General features: G+C 37.3%; 1 protein-coding gene across 1 annotated transcript; it reads left to right on the top strand.

The window, feature by feature from the left end:
- Positions 1-130: 130 nt before the first annotated feature.
- Positions 131-6369, top strand: LOC136276778 (uromodulin-like). The gene is made up of 5 exons (XM_066166658.1): positions 131-218; positions 1912-2177; positions 2274-2391; positions 2731-2853; positions 5954-6369. The coding sequence occupies exons 1-5, from the start codon at positions 149-151 to the stop codon at positions 6334-6336; spliced, it is 960 nt and encodes a 319-aa protein (XP_066022755.1). The 5' UTR covers positions 131-148; the 3' UTR covers positions 6337-6369.
- The last annotated feature ends 15463 nt before the right edge of the window (positions 6370-21832 follow it).

Below are 21832 nucleotides of genomic sequence, written 5' to 3'. Positions count from 1 at the left end.
ATGTTTTAATTGACTTTCATAGTATGGTTTCTTTCATAAAAACAGGTCAATTTTGGAAGCTTAATCCACTGCTAGGAGCTTGTGATCAACTTAAAACTTGCGCCATACGCGTGGGGTAGAAACGGAAAACTGTTACCTTGAAGCAGGCATGGAGTTTGTTTCATTTTTCATGTTCATAGCCTGGAATGCATTATTGACTAACTTGACTTTTGGAAAAGGTGAGTCGCAGACGGCGAATCATTTTTTATCCTTCGATTCACTTATGAGTGCAACCTTATTTATATATCTCCTTTATTCTCTTTTGCTGATACAAAAAGAGTTAAGGTTACAACAACTAGAGTCAAAAAGACTAAGTTTAAGTCAAAAACCCACATTCAGTGTTCACCCATGATTTGAACTCATATTTGAAAAATTAAAGGGTATTTAATAAAAATTTTTAATGTTTCTTATTCAGAAAATTGTATATAGATGCGAAACGACAAAAAAACTTCGGTAAATTCGAAAGACTTCATTGAAAATGGTTAGATTCCCATCTCTCCTCGCTCAATAACATTTAAGCATGACACTATGTTATGTTCAATTTCCCTGTGTTTTATTAGGCGGGAATTTAATCTCTCTACAGCGTACAGAAGCACATTTTCATCGCTCTTAGCCATCTTAGAGGAATTATTTTTACATAAGAACAGTGCTGACATATGGAAAGAATAGTTACATTTTTCTTCAAGTTTGAGAAAGATAGTGTTTGACTTTTTTTATTTGAATTCACTATCTCTGTGGAAAAATCGAATTTTCCAATGTATACTGAATTTATCGATAGAAACATCTTGAACCCATGTATGAATCTGCTGCGTGATGCCAGACAACGATGGCTTGAAGACAGCGAAAAAGGGTTTATAAAGAAAAATGAAAGTTCTTTTTATGACTTATCGATCATGAGGAAGAAAAGGAACTTGAGTAAAAAAATTGCGGATAGGTTTTATTAACGGCTTTTGTTTTATCTCCTCTAAAATAATATCATTCAGGAGTAACAAAACACACGAAAATGCTCTCTACAAACCTTGCGTCTTCACAGAAGACAAGTGATACTCAATGAACGTTTAAACGTTTTAGATCGGTTTTTCGATTTTTATGCCAGAAAACTTCGGTTTCTCAGTTTTCGTGTTCATTGTGGTTTGCGTATTTTCCGTTTTTTAGCATCTGGTTTTCGGTTTTCACAAAAAAATATTTGATATCCGTTACGGTTTTCGGTTTTTCCTGTTTGACCTATTTGGTTTCCGGTTTCTCTCCGATCTGAGCGGCAATTACGCGCCTCGACTGATCTCGAATAGCAGCGTAAGGCAAATGTTATCGAGACGAATACGTAACAAACCAATTGAAATATCGTAGAGATCCCTAGGTAGCCTTCGTGTAGCCGTACCCTCCCCCCCCTCCCGCTGAGGGAAACTTTAGCGCAAATTTTCACGCTCGAGGTCCTCGAGAGAGCAGCTGTCAATTTAAGAAGATACTAGAAGACACGAAAGCCAAGTCCATGGCATTCATAAATCCTGTAATGAAATTAGTGTAGTTTACTCGGCGTGCTCCACTTGTCACCACTGTATCGGATCGATCAGGGTTTTAATAACTGGGATGTGAAAATGTATTGGTTTAATAGTTTTGCATGCGGTTTTCGGTTTTGATCGAATATTTTTTCGGTTTTTCGGCTTTGGATGGTTTCTAAAAGGCCCCAATGCCCCCCTTATGAAAGTAATGTTAATTTTTCTCCATTTTCACGCGGTAATGGTTTAATTGAGATCACAGTTCTCTTTTCACCAAGCCTGTCATTTTGTGAGCTTAATACTTGCAATAGTGAGTTTATTTCCGTGTGGTAGGAAAAAGTTATTTTCAAACTATATTTTGATTGTTTTATTTCAGAGCGAGATCGCACAATGATGTTTCCAGATTACTTCTTCTTTTCTGACAAACATTTGGTAAACCATAAAATCGAAACTAAACACGTCAAAGACTTGGATCAATGTGAGCTTTCGTGCTACATGAATGACAACTGCGTTAGTGCTAACTTCAAAAAAGAGCAAGAGAATGGAGGAATCGATTATATCTGTGAACTGAATAACGCCACTCATCTTGAATATGATACTGACCTGATAATTAATGCCGATTTCTACTATCGCGGCTCAAAGGTAAAACATAAAGAATAATTCAAATTCGATGAATCATGAAAAACAATCAACTTTAACAAAACTTCAGTCCGTTCATTTTTTCTTTTTTCTTTTCAGAACGCCTGCGGTAAAAACCTACCCTGTCAAAATAATGCAACTTGTCAGTCCGGTTTCACAATCAAGGGATATCGATGCTTGTGCCCTCCTGGATTTGAAGGAGAACATTGCGAAAAAGGTTGATTACAGAATGCGCTGATAAAAAATATATTTCATAGGGTATTTAAACCACCCCTATTTATATATCACGCTTGGTCGTTGAGTTCGTATCTTAAATAAAGGCTTTCAAGGCTGATCTTTGACGACTGATATCCGGCTACAGTTTGAAATGGTCTAGAGAGTGATTCCGCTGTAGTAAAAGTTTTAATTTAGTCTAAAGTAACAATCAATTTGTCACAATGATAACTAACTTGATGCTTTTTCACCTCATAAGAGTTTAAAAACTGAATGTGATATCCCACTCGCTTAACCACTACCGTTGTAGAACTCTTCTTTTCTTTCCTATTTTTTTTTTTAGATATTGATGAATGCCAAAAAAAAATTCACGATTGTCACCTGAACGCTGCTTGTAAAAACACAAATGGATCCTTTGTGTGTACCTGTTTATTTGGATTTAACGGAGATGGACGGAACTGCATAGGTAAAGGCCTTTAGATTGTAATTGACTCGTCATTACTTTGAGAGATGCTAGTTTGCTTGTGTTTGTTTGTTTGTTTGTTTGTTTAATTTGTGCGTTCCACGCCTCCTGACGTAATTCCCAGGGCTTCTACAGTTGCGTCTGTAATCCTAAATACACTGAGGATGGTTTGACTTGTAAAGGTTACTCTCTTTTATTACATGCCTTATACATTTTAGAGATGGTACTAGCTGAACTCGCTGTAAATATTGTTGACTGAATGGCTATTCTTGATTAGGCATGTGACAAATCACGTTAGTTAGTGCCTTCAGTTTACTTGGAAACGTCCTTCGACAAATCATTAGAGAAAAAGAAAGATATATTTAATTTTTTATATCATATATGTAGACTTGATGTACGTGGTTTTTTTCCTCCAGGAGAGAAAACAGTGATCCCCTTTATTTATTCTCGATGATGCATAATTGTTCTTGTAAATTGAATTATTATGGGGCTTTGTCTCGAGAGGATTGAAAGCAATCAAACAGAATAATCTGATTGGCTCAAATCGATGTTGACGGCGGTTAAGATTTTCCCGTTTTAACCTATTAAAAAGATTCCTCAGAAGAAAAAAGTTATCTGACAATTTTTTTCATTTTCTATTAAATATTCCCTACCAATGTCTTTTTCGGAAGATACAATAAGAAAGACAGGTCACCGTGCTTGTTTGAGAGACATGAAGGACCAAGCAGTTTTTCACGCGAGTCATTTAACGGTACATTTTCGGTAGCTGGAAGCAAGGGTTTTCAAAGTAAAAATTTAAAAAAGTAGCTTAAAAAGGCACAAATTCTTGAACGTAGGGAACAATTTAATATATATAATTTGTGAAAAATTAAGTTATTTTAATCAGTATCGACTTAAAACGTTCCTCGAGTCATTGCTCTCGAGGTCATAATTTTCATTATCAAGGTGATTTTGAATTAATTAAAAGGGGATAGCTTGTACAACAAAATTATGGAATGAAAAATAAAGTCACTGTGCTCGTTAAAGAGCTAAAAATCCTCGTACCTCTTTGCAGGGTCCATTTATTGAATAGCAATACTGTGTTCTCGGAATTCGCGTGCGCTTATTCGCCTGATTAGGTGATTTTTATACGCAGTACAGGATGCCCAGTGCAATACTGAGGAATCTCCTTTATACTGATAGCAAGATTTAATTTGTTTACTTAATTTCAATGGTATTTAATGGAAGAATAGTTGCCCAAAATTAGGAAGCAAGCAAAGAGAATAAGGAAAACGTAGATAAATTTGAGTCTAGCCGACGAAACTACGAGCAAAGTATGAAGTCGAAATTGAAGACTTTTGCAAGCAGAAATCCAACAACACTTAATGCGAGACTAAGAGTGACTTAAGTGGACAGAAAAAGATTTTGTCAGTCGCTGGAAAAGGCTCGATCAAAACTGAAATAACCAACAAAACTTAGATACGACTCGACTTCTTAGTCATGTTTTTGGGCTGCCAAATTGGGCAAGGTTTTGTCAATTTAAAAAACGATAAATTACAGTGACATTCGTTTTCAAATTAATGAATCTCCTCCTCTTGAAGTTCTTTCCCAAAGGAGTCGTATATTTCAAACACTTTCGGTATTTTTTGTCACATTTAAAAGAATTAAAAGCTGAAATAGTTCCATCCACGGAGTGCTGGCACTTTGTCAAATTTATGCGAATTCAAAGCTGAAATAGTTCCATCCACAGAGTGCTGCCACTTACTACAAGTTTCAGAGTGACTTTTTATAACGCGAATTTTGACTGGTATATGTGTCGTCAGATGCGCGATTAGATTGACTATGTGGAAACACTATCGTCCAGAGCGTTTATTAAGAAAACAGATATCGGTCAAGTTAAAAATAAACAACATTTACCTTTTTCAGCAATGTTATTGGAGATATATGCTTATAATACATAAGGTTCTTTATTTGTGAACAAGTGTCCTGTGTCGTAGTGGAGTTGTAATGTAATAAATAGTTCTTCTTCGAACTGAACAGATATGCCTGGAAAACTTCGTTGGGAGCCAATTACTGTTTATGCAATAGAAAACCTCTTTTCGGTGTTTACATTCTCTCATTAAAACACCAGGAGGTTAGAACATTTCTTGAAAGTTATACGAACCCTCGACTGCGTCTCGGATTTGCATAACTTTCTCAAATTCTCCCAACCTCCTTTCGTGTTTAGATGAGAGTTTGTAAACACTACAATTCCACTACGACACAGCAAACTTTTTCACAGTCAAGTAATTCTAGCTTTTGGCAATTTTTGCGGGAGCACTTATTAACAAGTTTGATGGCTTTACTTTCATCAACAACCTTTTCTGTGGTCAGCAGTCGATGATTGTAGGGCCGTATGAAAACCGATCACTGAGCGATCGAGCCACGTCACGCATTGAAATTCGGTGAATATGGGAACTCTTTAGGGATTTTGCCTCGAGGCTGTATGACGAGGTCGGCCATTTTGTCCTTATTCAATATATAGAAAATAATACATAGCTGCGCTCTGATAAGGAATTTCTCTTCGAGTGTTCAATTCGCTCATCAAATCATGAGCGAGAGCAGCGAACAAATAAGGTGTCGAGCAAGAGAATATAAATTGTATCGAGTTGGTATCGAGCTGAACACAAGAGGAGAAGTTTCATATCTGTAAGCAGCTATGTATTATTTTGTTTATCATATAAACACAATAGGACTCTACTGAGAAAAAAAGTCGACTTTTCTACGTTGAACAATTATAGAAACCGACGATGGGCGTAACTTTATTTCCACAAAATTCTCAGTTATCGACTTTTCCTTTGCGAAAGAAGTAATTTTTTCATTTACACGGCCAAAATCGGCCTGTGACAAATCTTTCAGTTGTCGATATGGTCAACGCTTTGCCATACATTTATTAACCTAACACAGCAGATTGGCGATATCAAACGCGTAAAAATTAACGTACTATTATATGCGTGCTGTTACGGCTTTTCTCAGGGCGGGAAATCCTTCGAAAACACCGCAGTTTATATAATAATTATTTTCCTTAAGCTTTCTTATAAAGAAACATATGAAACATCCCATTAATTGAAATTCAACTTTTTAGCCGATCCGTGCTATGATTACAGAAATCTGAGCGATGCTGACAGAAAGAGCACTTACAACACACCCTACGGTGGAGAAAAATGTGACGACGAATCCTCGTCAATAATATTCGGGAAATGGTATCGTTATGTGGGAGATGCAGGAACAAAAATGCCAACCCAGTGCGTACCGGATAATAGATGTGGTGCGGTCCTCTCAGGCTGGCTAAAAGGTGGTCACCCCACATTGACAGATGGTGAGGTTTCCTCCGAGGTCTGCTTTACCAGAGGTGGAGATTGCTGCAAGAAATCAATTAACATTAAAGTGAAAGACTGTGGATCCTACTTTATATACCAACTACAAAAGCCACCTGCTTGTGATCTGCGCTACTGTGGCACAGACTGAATGTTACAAGCAAGTCATTCTGCACAGGAAAGGATTCACAGATCGATTTATTGGCATACACGTGTACGTTAATGTATAATAGGGACTTTAAGAATCTCACACGATCCACTTTTATGATGTGTTAAACAGTACGAAGTGTGAACAAAACTGTACCTCTGGACTGATCTTCCAAGTAAAAGTACCCCTGAGAAGTTGTGACTGAAGGTTGTCGGTAATAGTGACTGACGTTTCTATAACCGCAGCGGAAATCATAACCAGAGTCAACTGAACAATTGTTGTTCATCCGAGTATTAGAACAGATTCTCCCACCCCCCTAGCTGATGTCAACAACTATGGGCATCAGTGAGCTTCCGCATAATCTTGATATTATCTCTATCTACTCTAATCGAAGAGCTTCAAAAAGTAAGTTTAAAGCACAACTTTGAGCATTGCGTTTTGTTTATTACGAAACGTTTTGAACTCTTGATGTTTACTCGGGTCGTTACTCCAGAGGGGAGTTTCAGCTTATCTGCTACAGCAGAAACTAAAGCAGCTTTCAATACCCACGCCTTCTCTACATGTAGTTATTATTCTGTCTAAAAGCCTTGCACGGTGGGCCACGGCGGTCCGTGATTATAAGCAAGTTCTCTAAGATGTTCAGTCATGCTTTCATTGGCATCATCATTTACAAGGATTTTTAAATCGTGTTAGGTGTGTTATGGATAGAGTCTGAAGGATAATTTCCAGAATTCTTAGTCACTGTGACATTGATACTCAATCTTTCAGATGACATAGCATGGAAAACTAGAACATTCTATTCGGTTATGTAATTATGACGTATTTCTACCACAACAGTTGTGTTGTAAGCTTCGAATTCCAGAGTGTTTTAAAATACGTCATGAGTTCCTTTTTATTTAGGAAGCTTCACCAAAAGATAGCTCAGTGCTGTGATGTACTTCAGATATTGTGTATTTTGTGGAGATTTGGAGGCAATATTGAGTCTTTGGTGTCAGTAGAGAGCTAAGTTATAGTCAGTAGTGGGCATGAGTAAGTTTTTAAAGGACAATTATTGTATAGCCTATATGAGTGGCTCCTGAGAAAGAATTATTACACGTTGTTTAATAAAGTGGTTTAAATTGAAGGAGCATAGTAGTCTTTAATTCGACTAAATCATACCTTAACAAGTGAATCTTGTAGGAAAGTGTGTTGGGTGAAATGGCTAAAATCTCAATGCTGTCTACGCTAGTAGCTCTTATACAAGCCATTCCTACAAAAAACAAAACAACACCAGAAAGAGGTCCGAAACGACGACCAGTATTGTTAAAGGTACTGTCGCTAGTGTTGTTGAAGCGCAGTATTCATCATATTCCTTCGCGTGAATAATCGATAATCTTCGGAGGGATTTCCGAACTTTAGGAAGTGAGAGGATGATTTGTTGAGTTATCTCTTTCCCTTATTGAGACATCAATCGCCTTCTGACTCCTTTAATATATATTTATATTATCTAGGTTTGATTGGGTAATAATCTCAATTTTTTTAATGAGCTTTCCTCTTGAATTTATCCAGACGAATTTCTGAGAGAAAAAGGTTCTTTGATCAATTGTCCCTTTGGTCACTTAGAAAAGATCTTTTCAAGAAATCCTACAGAATTGGTATCTCTGAGACAAAATTAAACGATACAATCGACTTGTTATCAACATATCCCGGGCAACAATAAACTATCCGACTTAAAAAACTTTAAAAAATTTATTCTTAATTTCTCATCACAATCATTACTTCCATGATTTTAACTTTGGTTGTGATTGTAGATTAAAGCACTTGACCAGTGTTATTAGAATATTTACAGAAAAAATTACGACATCAGCAATGTATTAAAAATATTTTGAACTGTGCTGGAGTGGTTCAGACTAAATTTGAAGCAAATAACTGCACATAATGAGAGGATTCATATATAAATGCGTGCAGGTAGATGTGTATCCTGCCCTCAGTCCTCTCCTTATTAACATGACGCGTGAGAATTTATTAGGTACTCAGCTCTCCTTTGAAAGTTAAATCTTTTTCCTGGGTTAAAGTAGCAGTTCGAGCGCACGGGGCAAGTTAGGGACGAATTAGACTCAGAACATAGCAGCCTATTAAACATGGCGCGTTACTTAATTTAAATAGCGATTTGACACATATGACCCTATTACAATGTAAAAATAAAAGTAACAAAAATCATTTAATTATTTACCAGCGTTACTGTCTGTTACTGCGACGGACAGTTGAGAAGGAAATAAAGGAGATGGGGAAGACCTGGGAGGGCATCAAGTTCATGGCAAGGGATCGCCAGATGTGGAGGGAACACGTTGCTGCCCTACATGCCTGTTAGGCGTAAAGGACATGAGAGAGAGAGAGAGAGAGTTACTGTCTTAGTTGCCTTATCTGTTATCACCTCGTCTCTCGGGACGGCCCAAAACCATTTCACCTAGGGTGCTTGCGCTCTTGATTATCTGCTTGCAGGTTCTCGTAGCTTCTACGGAACCGTAGAATATTTTTCTGTTTAAAAAATGTAAATTTTCAGCACTGACCTTTTGAATTTGACAGCGACGTCTTCTGCTTTTGTTTGTTTCCCTTTGTTTTGTTTTGTTTTTTTTTTAAAGGTACGTCTATAAACGAGTCTATGTAGCCGTTCAGACATCTTTGCGAGAAGAACTGCACGTAAACATGAGACTGATAAACTTATATCACTCTCACTTCCACTGACTTCATCCCCCATAATCTTTCAGCTAAGGAAGATCTACGTGCATCTATAACCCAAAATAATTAATGATAAAAATAAGTTTCCGACTTGAGATTTTTTAGAGGCGCACAATAAGAGTGAAAGGTTTGAACAACAAAGAGATGCTGCTTTGCTGCAGGGACTGCATTCCAAGCTATCAAAAGTGAGCCAAACGTTTCATTCACACGTAGAAAGCTTTGAACAAAGTCAAGGAGACTTAACAGTTGACAAAGAGAACACATTTATTTCCTTCAAGTAACACACGTGTGTGAATAAAGACTGCTATTGATTGTATTACTAAAATAGATGCTGAAATAACAGTTCGTATGAAAAACCAGATCTTTGTTTGTGAAAGATAACTTTCTCCTAAGCTTAGAGAAATAAAAAAAAAGGTGAAGTAGCTGACATTGTTTCCCAATTTCTATTCATCTGCAAGGTATTTCACCGGCATAATTTGGGTAGAGAGGGAAGCAAAGGGGGTTAATAATCTCGAACTAATGAAGGTTGATAAGGTTATCAGAATTTGAAAATAAAGTATATAACAGGAATTATGTGTCCACAAATAAAATGAATTTCTTTTCCTTGTAAAAGAGCATCAACAAAAGCACGGAACTTACTTCAAGCCACATCCTTCATTCCATGTCCACTGGCCTCAGTGACGGCAAAGGAAGGGTAAAAAGATTAATATTTTGATCTTCTGGGAATGAAAATAACACCTGTTCCTTTAGTCGATCATCATGTGGTCAAAAAAATTTTAAAAACCTAGAAGCGCAATTATAACACTGTATTATTATTAGCAGGATATTTCGCATGCTGTTCAATCGATCAAACTTATATTAATTGACACATTTTCAATGAATTTTATTTACTTTAATCAGATCGAATGCCGCCTAAGCTAAATTCTGAGCCAATCGAAGCTCCTGCAAGGCACAAACTCGCAAAGAAAATCCACATCTTATTGTATGATTAGAACTCTCTGCATACAAAAGAAGTAAACAAACATCAAAATCTTTCCACAAGTCAACAGGGATGATCCTACGTAGCGACTCAACTTAGTCTTCACCATGGCTTCTTTCCAAAAATTTTACTTCTTGGTCGCCCTGTTGTCTTTACTGATAACTGAAGTTGCTGGTGAAAAAGGTGAGTTATACTTTCATTTCCGCCGAGCTGATATAAAATCATTACAGTTCAACTAAGTTAGACGAACATTCGATTTCATATTCATTATTTTCAGTTTTTCTCCATAGATATATAGGTAACATAGTTCATCAGAATAGAGACCATCCAGCCTAAACTTACTCATCAAAACTCGTAGATAATTGTTGAAAAATAATGATGTCACATGAACGATAAGCCAAAGGCCGACATGTTGATTTTTGGTAAATAATAAAAACACATTTTTTTCTGTTAAGTGTTGTTAAAACAGCCCAAATTCTAAGCCGCCAATAGCAGCCCTCACATAAAAAATGCAGGTCTTCCAGCTGTATGATTAAAATCAGAACGGACTCCTGGTTAGTTTTGTTACAATGCAAGGACAGGAGAAACTAGTGGGTGACAAGACTCCCCGCTATCGTGAGGCAACAAGACTCTTCTTAAGTCTTCTCTTCTTGTTCTTCTCTTTACGCTAATCACCCAGAGGTAGTTTCTCTCTCTACGAGTAATTAAGAAAAAGTTTAAAGTTCACAACAGGCATAGACTTAATGTCTCATCCACATGAATTGAACTAACTAGCGAGATCACCAAATTAAGGATATCAAAAAGCCCTCTCCATCAAAACAAAAAAAATCAGAGGTTTCAACTCAGACTGGCTTCCTATAATAAAGATCAACGCTGGAATGTTGCTTCTTTCAAATAGGCCATCACCCGATTATATAAAATTACTGGTATGCTAAGAATTCCCAATTGATTTTCAAAGAAACAGAGATATGTGTCTTCACTGATGCACATTAGCAAAAGCGAACTAAAAAATATTGTATTCAATATCAAGTAAAATATGGGGTCCAAAATTCCCTAGACGCGTTAGAAATGGTTTTAACTTCAGATAATTCTCATTTCTAATGAAATACACGATTCAGTGTGTTGCGCTCCAATTTTCCTAATCGTAAACTATATACATACTGCTATAGTGTTGCAAGTAAATTGAATTTATAATTTAATAGGACCGAGTGGAGTCTAATTTCGCTCACTCATGAGTATGATTGAAGATAGAATTGGATGACACAAAGTCCCGTTACCGATTGATTATAACCATTACAATTTAAATACAAGTACATTTACTTGAGAAAATATTTTCGGTAGAGACACTGTTTTGTGGGGTAAGTGGTTTTTGCTACGGTTATTACAATCAACTCTGTGATTGGGTGATTTGGAGGAGTGGACTTAATGTGATAAGCTGCCTTAACTGTCCGATTACAGGTGTCAAATTAACTGTCCGATTACAGGTGTCAAATTAACTGTCCGATACAGTTGACTGTCCGATTACAACTCTACAGACTAATTAGTGCTAATATAAAGCAACTAAAGGACAAAAATCACTTGAGGACATTGTAATGGTTATGACTGGTCGTGGAGGAGAGAGGGGCGAAACTGTCATGTTTTGTTACTTATACAACTTTTAAGTTTCATCACTCAATTGCCTTTGCTTAGTCCCTAAAAAAAGAAACTGGTTCTTTACCTGTCTAGATGCAAACCATAAATGGTGCTAATCAAATCCGATTCAATTTCCCAAAGATTTCTGTCGCAAGATGGAATTTACATCTTCTCTTGCTTTCCCTGGCAAACGGCTCATAAACCGCTTGATACGAACCGTAGAGTCCCCTGTGCAAGACTTTTGCTCAGCTCTATGCTACATGGGACCCAACTGCGTCAGCTATAACGAATTCAGTAGTGACCAGCAGATCTCCAGTAATCACAAAATGTGAACTGAATAATTCCACACACAATGAACATCATCAGGATCTGAAGTCTCGGACAAACTACAGATATTAAGAAAGAGAATGAATGAAGAGAGTGCCAAAAATTGTTTTTCATGCCTTTATCACTTCAATATTACATAACTGCAAAGTTCTAACTGCTATATGGTCTACCCGAGCATCTGCTTTCAAGATGACAATCTGTTTAAAATACAGCAGCCCGAATTGTTACACGTACTAGGAAATTTGATCGTATGACTCCTGTCCTAAAAAAAAAAAGTCCACTGGCTTCCTGTTCGTCACTGTATAGTTTATAAAATTCTTTCACTGGTCTACAAGGCTATCAATGAAGCACTGCCTTGCTACATTAGTGACAAACTAAATTATCGCACCTCTAAACGGACACTAACGTCCCTTCTCAATACCTTCTGGCGACCCCGAAAGCGAGACTGAAGACTTATGGGGAAAGGACGTTTGCTGTGGCGGCTTCAGGACTATGGAACTCGATCTCACTCGTAATATATAGCCATAGGATCTAGTTCTTCAATTAACAGTTAATTTCTTTAACTATTTAATAAACTATCAAAATGTGGGGCAGTGTGCTCCTTAAAATTTCCTCGATAGACCGACCGGAAACTTTAAAGAAGTTGACCAATTAGTGATGAATTTCTCTCTCGAGAAATGTAAAAATTGGAAAAATGTTTCAAACTTTGCCATGAGCATGTTTTGATGAATTAGCAGAGTATGTTGGGTTATTTTTTATTTCATCAAAATGCTCCATTTAAAGTTCCTTTCTTCTTTTCTGCAAATTTTAAGTACATGTAGTTTTCGCTGTGGCAATCAATAGCGCCGTATCGATTCGGCTGTCGATTGTAAATAATCAAAATTGATTTTTTTCCTTAGTATCATGTCCGGTTCCCAGCAAATTGCTGGATTCCAGGCCTTATTTTCCTGTTATCTATGAGGTAATATAAGAATTTGCATCAACTCCAAATTCTGTGAAAAATGTAGCGACACAGATCTTAGGGCAAGTGTTAAACTGTACTGCCCGAACCTTACCGCTGTGGAGTAGAGCTTTCTCCGAGTGCGAGAGAGCGTGACCACATTTTCACATTTACTAAGGCGTATTCTGTGAGCCTGGGATACCTGTGCCTTTATCGTTCATTTCTTCCTCGGTTGATAAATGTCCGAATGTGACTTAAGGTCTACCTCAAATTCCCTGTCTAAATCCTCTCGGAGTATTTTATTTAAATGGTTAGCTTTGAATTCGTTTCAGGCCATAAAAGCAAAGAAATTTCTCTCAAATCTTTGCAGCCGAGAATCTTGACTGGAAAACAGAAAAGAAAATTAATAAATGTGATTATATGAAAATCATGTGTGGAAACTACGGATTTAGAAATTAATATGGAAGAGGTATTCGCAGCAGTGAACACATCTTACGCAGTAGTGAAAATAAAGCCTGAAAAGTTCAGGTCATACGGGATTTGAATCCATGAACTTTGCAATACCGCCGCAGTGCTCTACCAACCGAGCTAATGTGATTTTCATATATTCACTTCACGGGTTTATTACGAACCAACATTATGAGCGTTGAAAGGAAAACCGATTAGAACAAAATTATATAGGTAACAGACGGTATCCTCCCCTTTGTCCTCTCCTTATCAACATGACGCGTGACAATCTGCTAAAAGAGTTTATCAAGTACGCAGATATTCTTTGAAAGTTGAATCTTTTCTAGGGTCAAATTAGTAGTTCCAGGCTCTCAGTTTTGTACCGCGGAACCAGCATCTCCGCTGTTCGAACGCACGGCAAAAGTTAGGGATGAAATATACTCAGAATAGATCAGCCAATTAACATGACACGTTGCATAATGAAAATAGCGCTTTGATACATACGACCCTCTTACAATACAAAAAAAAATTTAGATTTTCGTAGCTTCTAAAATTTTACAATATTGCTTTCAATTATGAATAATTAGCACTGACTTTTATGAATTTTACGCCGACGTCTTGTGCTTTTGTTTTTTTCGCTTTGTTTTGTTATATTTTTCTAAGGTACGTCTATAAACGAGTCTATGTAGCCGTTCAGACATCTTTGTGAGAAGAACCGCTCGTAAATGTGTGACTGATAACCTTACGTCACTCTCGCTTCCAGTGACAAAAATCTACGCGCATTTATACCCCAAATAACTAATGATAATAATGAGTTTCCGACTTAGAGCATTTTACTAATAGATGCCGAAATAAAAATTCGTATGAAAGACCAGATCTTTGTTGTGAAAGATAACTTTCTCTTAAGCTTAGAGAAACAAACAAAAGGTGGAGCAATTGATGTTGGTACCCACTTTCTCTTCATCTGCAAGGTAATTCACCGGCTTGATCTGGATTGAGAGGGACGCAAAGGAGGTTGATAATCTCGAACTAAGGAAGGTTGATAAGGATATCGGAATTTGGAAAGAAAGTATATAAATAGGAATTCTGTGTCCTAAGTAACAGAGCATCAACAAAGCACGGAACTTTTCTCGATTTAAACTTGACGTGCAGAGAACAAGCTTTAAAACCTGTTCCTTTTTCAGACACCTCATTAATTACTTCAAGCCACATCCTTTATTCCATGTCCACCGGCTTCAGTGACGGCAAAGGAAGGATAAATAATATAATATTTTGATCTTCTGGGAATAACAATTACACCTGTCCCTTTACTCGATCATCATGAGGTCAAAATTTTTTTCAAAACCTAGAAGCGCAATAATAACTCTGTTCACAATTATCTCAGTAGCGGAATATTTCGCATGCTGTTCAATCGATAGAGTTTAATTAACACATTTTCAATGCGTTTATTTACCTTAATCAGACCGAATGCCGCCTACGCTAAATTCTGAGCCAATTGCAGCCCGGAAAAGCACAAAGTCGCATAGAAAATTCAAATCTCCTAACTGTAGGATTAGAATTCTCTGCATACAAAAGAAGTAAACAGGCCTAAAAATATTTTCAGAAGTCATCAGCGATGATCCTTAGTAGCGGCTAAATTTAGTCTTTACCATGGCATCTTCCAGAAAATTTTACTTGGTCGCCCTATTATCTTCATTGGTAATTAAAGTTGCGGGTGAAGAAGGTGAGTTATACTTTCATTTCCTCCGAGCTGACATAAAATCATTACAGTTCAACTAAGTTAGACGCACATTCGATTTCATGTTCGTTATTTTCAGTTTTTTCCATTGATAGAAGGTAACACAGTTAACTAAACTTGAAACCATCCAGCCTAAACTTACTTATCAAAACTCTAAGATAATTGTAGAAAACATTTTTAGGTCGCATGAACGATAAGGCAAAGGCCGACGTGTTGACTTTTGGTAAATAATAACAACACATTTTTTTCTGTTTGGTGTTGTCAAGACAACCCAAATTCTAAACCGCCAATCGCAGCCCACACATAAAAAATACAAGTCTTCCTATTGTATGATTAAAATTAAAACGGACTCCTGGTTAGTTCGGTTACAATGCAAGGACAGGAGAAACTAGTGGGTGACAAAACTCCCCGCTATCGAGAGGCAACAAGGCTCTTCTTCGGTCTTCTCCCCTTCTTCTTATTTTTACGCTAATCGCCCTGAGGGAGTTTCTCTCTCTACGAGTAGTTAAGGAAAAGTTTAAAGTCTAGGGCAAGTGTGGAATTTATGTCTCATACACATGAATTGAACTAACTAGTGAGATCACGAACTCAAGGATATCCAAAAGCCCTCAGCCAAGACAAAAAAATTCAGAGATTTTAACTCAGACTGGCTTCCTGTAATAAAATTCAATGCTGGAATGTTGCCTTTTTCAAACTAGGCCATGGTCCGATTATACCAAGTTACCGGTATGCTAAGAATTCCAAATTGATTTGTCAAAGAAACAGAGATATGTGTCTTCAAAGATGCACTACGGCAAAAGCGAATTAAAAATATTGTATTCAATAACACATAAAATATGGAGTCATAAAATACCCTAGACGCATTATAAATGGTTATAACTTCAAATAAATTTCATTTTTAATGAAATACACGATTCAGTGAGTTGTGCTCCAATTTTCTTAAGCGTAAACTTTATCCATACTGCTACAGTATTGTAAGTAAATTGAATTTATAATTGTAATGGGACCGAGCGGAGTCTAATTTCGCTCACTCATGAATACCATAAAAGACCGAATTCGACGACACGAAGTCCTGTTACCAATTGACCATAACTATTACAATTTAAGAAAAAAAAAGGAAAAACATATACACTTAAGAACACGAAGTCCCGTTACCAATTGATCATAATCAACACATATACATTTACATTTACCAAAGAGAAATATCTTCGGTAGAGACACTGTTTTGTAGGCTAAGTGGTTGTTGTTACATTTACCATAGTCAACTCTGTGATTGGGGGATTTGGCGGAGTGATTTGCTGCTTTACCTGTCTGATTACAGATGTCGAATTACAGTGGACTGTCCGATTGCACTTTCCGATTACAAATCTAAAGAATAATTAGTCCTAAAATAAAGATAAAGAACCGAAAACATTTGAGGACATTTCTCCTCCACTGGTCGTGGAGGAGAGAGAGGCGAAACTGTTATGTTTTGCTACTTATACAACTCGTAAGTTTCATTACTCCATTGGCTTTGCTTAGTCCCTCAAAAACGCAACTGGTTCTTTACCTGTCTAGACTAAACCATACATGGTGCTAATCAAATCTGATTCAATTTCCCAAAGATTTCTGTCGCAAGATGGAATTTACATCTTCTCTTGCTTTCCCTGGCAAACGGCTCATAAACCACTTGATACGAACGGTAGAATCTCCTGTGCAAGACTTCTGCTCAGCTCTATGCTACATGGAACCCAACTGCGTCAGCTATAACGAATTAGTGGCTAGCGGATCTCCAGTAATCACAAAATGCGAACTGAATAATTCCATTCACAATGAACATCCTCAGGATCTCAAGTCTTGGACAAACTACAGATATAAAGCAACAATGGTGAGTACATTCTTTTCCTCTTTGTACTTTTCGTTTATCCTTGGCTTTGGTGATTTTTGATGATTGATTGGTATCCTATCATAGCCAAGCGAATAAAATTACTTATCATTGGTAGATTAGTATACAAAGTTATAAAGCTCTACTTCGGGTTGTTTAGCTTGTGAATGTTTCGACGGTAAGTTGTCTCACTAGTATGTTGCTTGGTTGGTTGCGCAATGTTTTTTCGTAATTGGTTTGTATGGTTGACGGGTTACGTGGCTGGTTGTTTGGTTGATTTGATCTCATCAATTTTCATTTCAAAGAATCATTACCAATTACCACTTCAGTTGGCATATATCTGCTTTTAAACCTCGTTTTCACACCAGAACACTTGTGGACAGACTCCATGCCAACATGATGGCACATGTCAGACAGGATTTACAGACAAAGGTTACAGATGCCTTTGTCCACCTGAATACAAGGGCACCAATTGCGAAGAAAGAAACGGTGGGTAAAAAGCATTTTTCATTTGATGAAATACTTTTATGAAAAACTCTACCTGACCCTTTAAGTTATCTTTCGATGAATCCAACTGTAAGTCTTATTCAGCCAGCCATTCGTCCGTCTGCTCCTCTAGATGTCTGAATCCCCTTTTGTCCCTCCTGTTTTCCTATCCATCTGTCTGACTAAGCGGCTGGCTGTCTAGACGTGTATTCTTTTTACCTAACTCATATTCTTTTGTTCAAAATCAATTCATCAAAGATATGCTGTTTCTTTTCCCAACAGTAAGATGGATACAGATGACGCCATCTACAGTTTGCTTTGGGGCACGAGATGATTCGTATGGTTTCTTTAGAACTGCCAAGGCGGGTAACATCATTACATTCAAATTAGCGTACAAATCCGGTTACGTGACCTGTCATTCATCGAACCCAAGCTATCAATCCAAATGGGGATGCCTTTGGAACCGTCTCATTCCCAACCAAATGGCCACCTTGATAACTGACAAAAACCGTAATCTTCTTCTCCCAAAGAGTGATTTCCTATCAGATTATTGGGACTGCAAGTTTTACAGCCTGCCTTGGGCCACAACCGAATCGCCACAACTGCTATTTGATAATTTCTCTACCCCGCTGGCAGTGGAAACGAACCAAGAATTCCAAATCTGGTACAGCGAGGACTTGTTCAAATGGGGTTATGGCGATAATGGCTACGAGAGAACGTGTGCTGCAGTGATGGTTTGTATGTTTGAGTAGTTGCCCAAATTACGAAGTACATTGAAGAAGAGAGTGCCAAAATTGTTGTTCATGCCTTTATTACTTCAATATTAGATAACTACAGCTCACTACTATATGGTCTACCTAAGCATCTTCTTTTGAGATTGTAATCCTTTTAAAATACAGCAGCTCGAATGGTTACACGTACTACGATGTTGATCGTATGACCCCAATCCTAAAAAAAAAAGTTTCACTGGCTTCCTGTCCGTCACTGTATAGTTTATAAAATTCTTTCATTGGTCTACAAAGCTATTAATGGAGCAGCGCCTTGCTGCATCAGTGACTCACGTAATTATCGCACCTCTAAACGGACACTATGGTCAGTCCTCTTTTCAACACCTTCTGGCGACCCCAAAAGCGAGACTAAAAGATATTTTAAAACGCATCTTTTTAAAAATACTCTAACTTTAGTGAGGTTCCTCTCTTCTATTCAAGAACGAAGGAAAAGAATGCTTGCCCTGGTAAAGGCCTTGCTTGGAATCGAGAATTCATAAGAATGACTTGTGAGATTTTAAGATATGCACCCTAAGTTTGTAGAGATGAAACAAAAAACTTTAATATATGCTAGTCTATTTTCATTTTCGCTTTGCATCCGTTCCCACAATGGTTGGCCTCCGGGTTCATGGAACATTTGAGAATGAAACTGGCGAGTTATAATTCAAATTCTGCTTCTATTTTCTTATGTAAGATATCTCAAACTGGTATTAGTCCTGCGAGCATTCGCCCTTTTTGAATTATAAAGTTTAATTTTCTGCCCTTAACACTTGTTGGAAAATAAAACTTACATTGATTTCCTAGAATACTTTGTCATTCCCGTCGTACTCATAGGTTTTCCATGGACTTCATAATGATTTTCATATCCAGAACCAAATGATGCTCAGCAGAAAGTAACGGAGGCAACAAGGTAATTAAGTATTATCAACTGAGTTGATAACCTAAATTAGCCACCGTACAGAGGCTAAAGCGAACGAATCGAGCGTTAGCCCGTAGTTACTCGCTCTGACGAAGGGCGAACGCTCTAAACGTCAGCTTTAAAACTCTTTACGGATTCCAATCTACGTTATTAACTCAGTTGCTAAAACTAAATTACCCTGTGATACTCTCCAATCCACGCAGCACCAAAATTTCTTTAGAAACGTCCCCCTCTAATAAAAGTAAGTTGGGTTTCTTCTCCATAAAACACCTTATGCATAAACCTTTTGACTTATTTGGAAAATATCCACAGGGGAACAAATAGAATAAGAAAGATGGTTAGATTTCGAGCCCGCTAAAGAAATAAAGAAAGAAATTTTTTTCCATCTCCATGTCCCCATGAGAATCGGACCTCAAATCTTTGGACTCCGCGCTCCGATGCTCTACAACTGAGCCACGGAGAGCCTGTGGTGGGCAAGGCCCACTCCGAAGTTCATGCATGATACTCGTCCTGCAAACTGCTAGGATCAGCAATGTCGTTAACGTCATGTTTTGTTAATAGAAAAAGAAAGATGGTAAGATTTTGGGCTCGGTAAAGGAATAAAGGAAACTGTTTTTTCATCTTGACTCGGGCGTGGGACGAAAAAAAACTCTGAGCCCTCACGAGAAATCGAACCTCAGACCTCCGGATTCCGTGTTCCGATGCTCTACTACTTAGCCACAGAGACTCTATATGACTATAGACTTCTATACTATATTAAAGTTCATATATCGGACACCAGTCCTGCATACTGCTACTATCAGGGTAACAAAGGTCAACAAATAGCGTAACAACAGGGTAATTGCTTTCATCAAGAGAAAGTAATGGTCCCATTATTTCTTTTGTTTTTATTTTTAAATTCAAGTTTTACAGGAAAAGAAGTGGCCAATATTCGTGGGTCATGTGTAACGAGTAAATTGTCGCGACAAATTTTCGCAGGTAAGTTGTCACGCGTGAATTGAAAAACAGGGTCGTTCAGTTAGAAAAAAAGCCGTGTGTAAAGGACATTGTCGTAATAAAATCTGCTATTAATCTCAAAAAAGAGATGAGGGAGAGAAAAGTAAGCTGGGAAGAGCTGAGAAGAAGGCAAAGAGCAAACAGCATTGGGGGCCTCTGGCAACGATGAGGATGGACTGAATTATGGTAAATACTAATATAAATAGCAACACAAAATTAACACCAACACATTTCTTTCTTTAAAAATTAAAGAGTAATAATTCGACAAAAACTTTTTCGCGAACTGAAGGACGAAAGGTCTTGAATCCACGCTGTCCTCAACGAAAATAATGGGTCGGGTGGTGCACGATTTTTCATTCACTCTCCGTCATTCAATATCCTTTATTATCCAGATTAATAACCTTAAACATTTAAAAAAATAAACGAATGACATTGTAGTACAACGTCTATCACATATCAATTTCAGATAGTGCACGGTTATCGTTCCCCGCTTCGCATATGTTGTAATCAAATCGTTTTTCTTTGTTTTCAGATATGGTAGCGGATCACAGAGCAGTTTCGATAGCCCGTCTACAATATTATAGATCATAACGCCCCATAAATTTAAAACTGCCTTTTTTTGGTTTGAATGTTTTTTTAAGGGCTTCGAGTACATTTTCCACGAAAAATGTCGATCGCAGTTATTAATGTAGCTCCAAAAACTGACAAATTTCCGAATGATTGAACAGGATCATGACTTTTCTATTAATCTCATGTTTATTATTACCAAAGTTGGTAATAAAATAATTATACGTCGAACATTCAAACGCGATAAATCTTGCGATGTGTTTATTTTTTTTGCGCGGGATGCATTTTTTGATCTTTCACATTTTGAATGTATTTGGATCAAAAAGTCCAATAGAACTTTAAGGTTTAAGTTTCTGTTATCCTAAGAATATGGAATAATATTCCCTAAGAGACCTTATTCCTTTTTATTGAGCACAGCGGAAAACAACTATTTGCGTCATTTGCGCTAATGTCCACATAGAACTGACAGCTGCTGAGAGCTTTGTTTGATGTATTTTCATGATACGCTTTTCTTCACAACAATAGGTCGGTTTGGGCTGCTTAGTCCACTGCTGGGATCTGGTGATCGACTTAAAACTTTTAGCACACGTGCGGGGTAGAAATAGAAGACCGTAATCTTGAATTGACTTGCTTGACGTTCGGTAAAGGTGACTTGAAAACTGCCAATCGTTTTCCATCGTTTGATTCATTTATGAGTGCAATCTTATTTCATATATCACTTTCATTCTCTTGCTGATGGAGAACGAATAAAAGTTACAAATAAATTAAGTAAGGTAGACAGCCACGTTCAACCTCCACCCATGACTGAAACTCATTTTTGTAAAATGAAAGGGTATTTAACGAAGATTTTTAAGCGCATCCTACTCAGAAAGTTGGATATAAGATGCAAAACACAAACAACTTCGACCACCAGTTGAGTCAATTAAAAAATCCTACTTTCCCAACTCTCTTCTCTCAATAACATGCACAAATTACACTGTTAAATTAACTTCCATTGTAGTTTAGCAAACGGAATTTGATGTCTTTTCATCGAACGGAGGTAGATTTTTACCGCTCTCAACCATCTCAGAGAATTTCGTTTTACCTTAGAACATTGCTGGAATATGAAAGAGTATTTTA

This window comes from Pocillopora verrucosa, chromosome 5 (genome assembly GCF_036669915.1).
Source record: "Pocillopora verrucosa isolate sample1 chromosome 5, ASM3666991v2, whole genome shotgun sequence".
In the NCBI taxonomy this organism is placed as follows: Eukaryota; Metazoa; Cnidaria; class Anthozoa; order Scleractinia; family Pocilloporidae; genus Pocillopora; species Pocillopora verrucosa.
This window is presented reverse-complemented; position numbering and strand designations above follow the sequence as displayed.

Coding starts and splice junctions, on each gene's coding strand:
- LOC136276778 (XM_066166658.1), top strand. CDS start 149: ATGGAGTTTGTTTCATTTTTCATGTTCATAGCCTGGAATGCATTATTG. Junction 219..1,911: donor TAACTTGACTTTTGGAAAAG/GTGAGTCGCAGA, acceptor GTTTTATTTCAG/AGCGAGATCGCACAATGATG. Junction 2,178..2,273: donor TCTACTATCGCGGCTCAAAG/GTAAAACATAAA, acceptor TTTTCTTTTCAG/AACGCCTGCGGTAAAAACCT.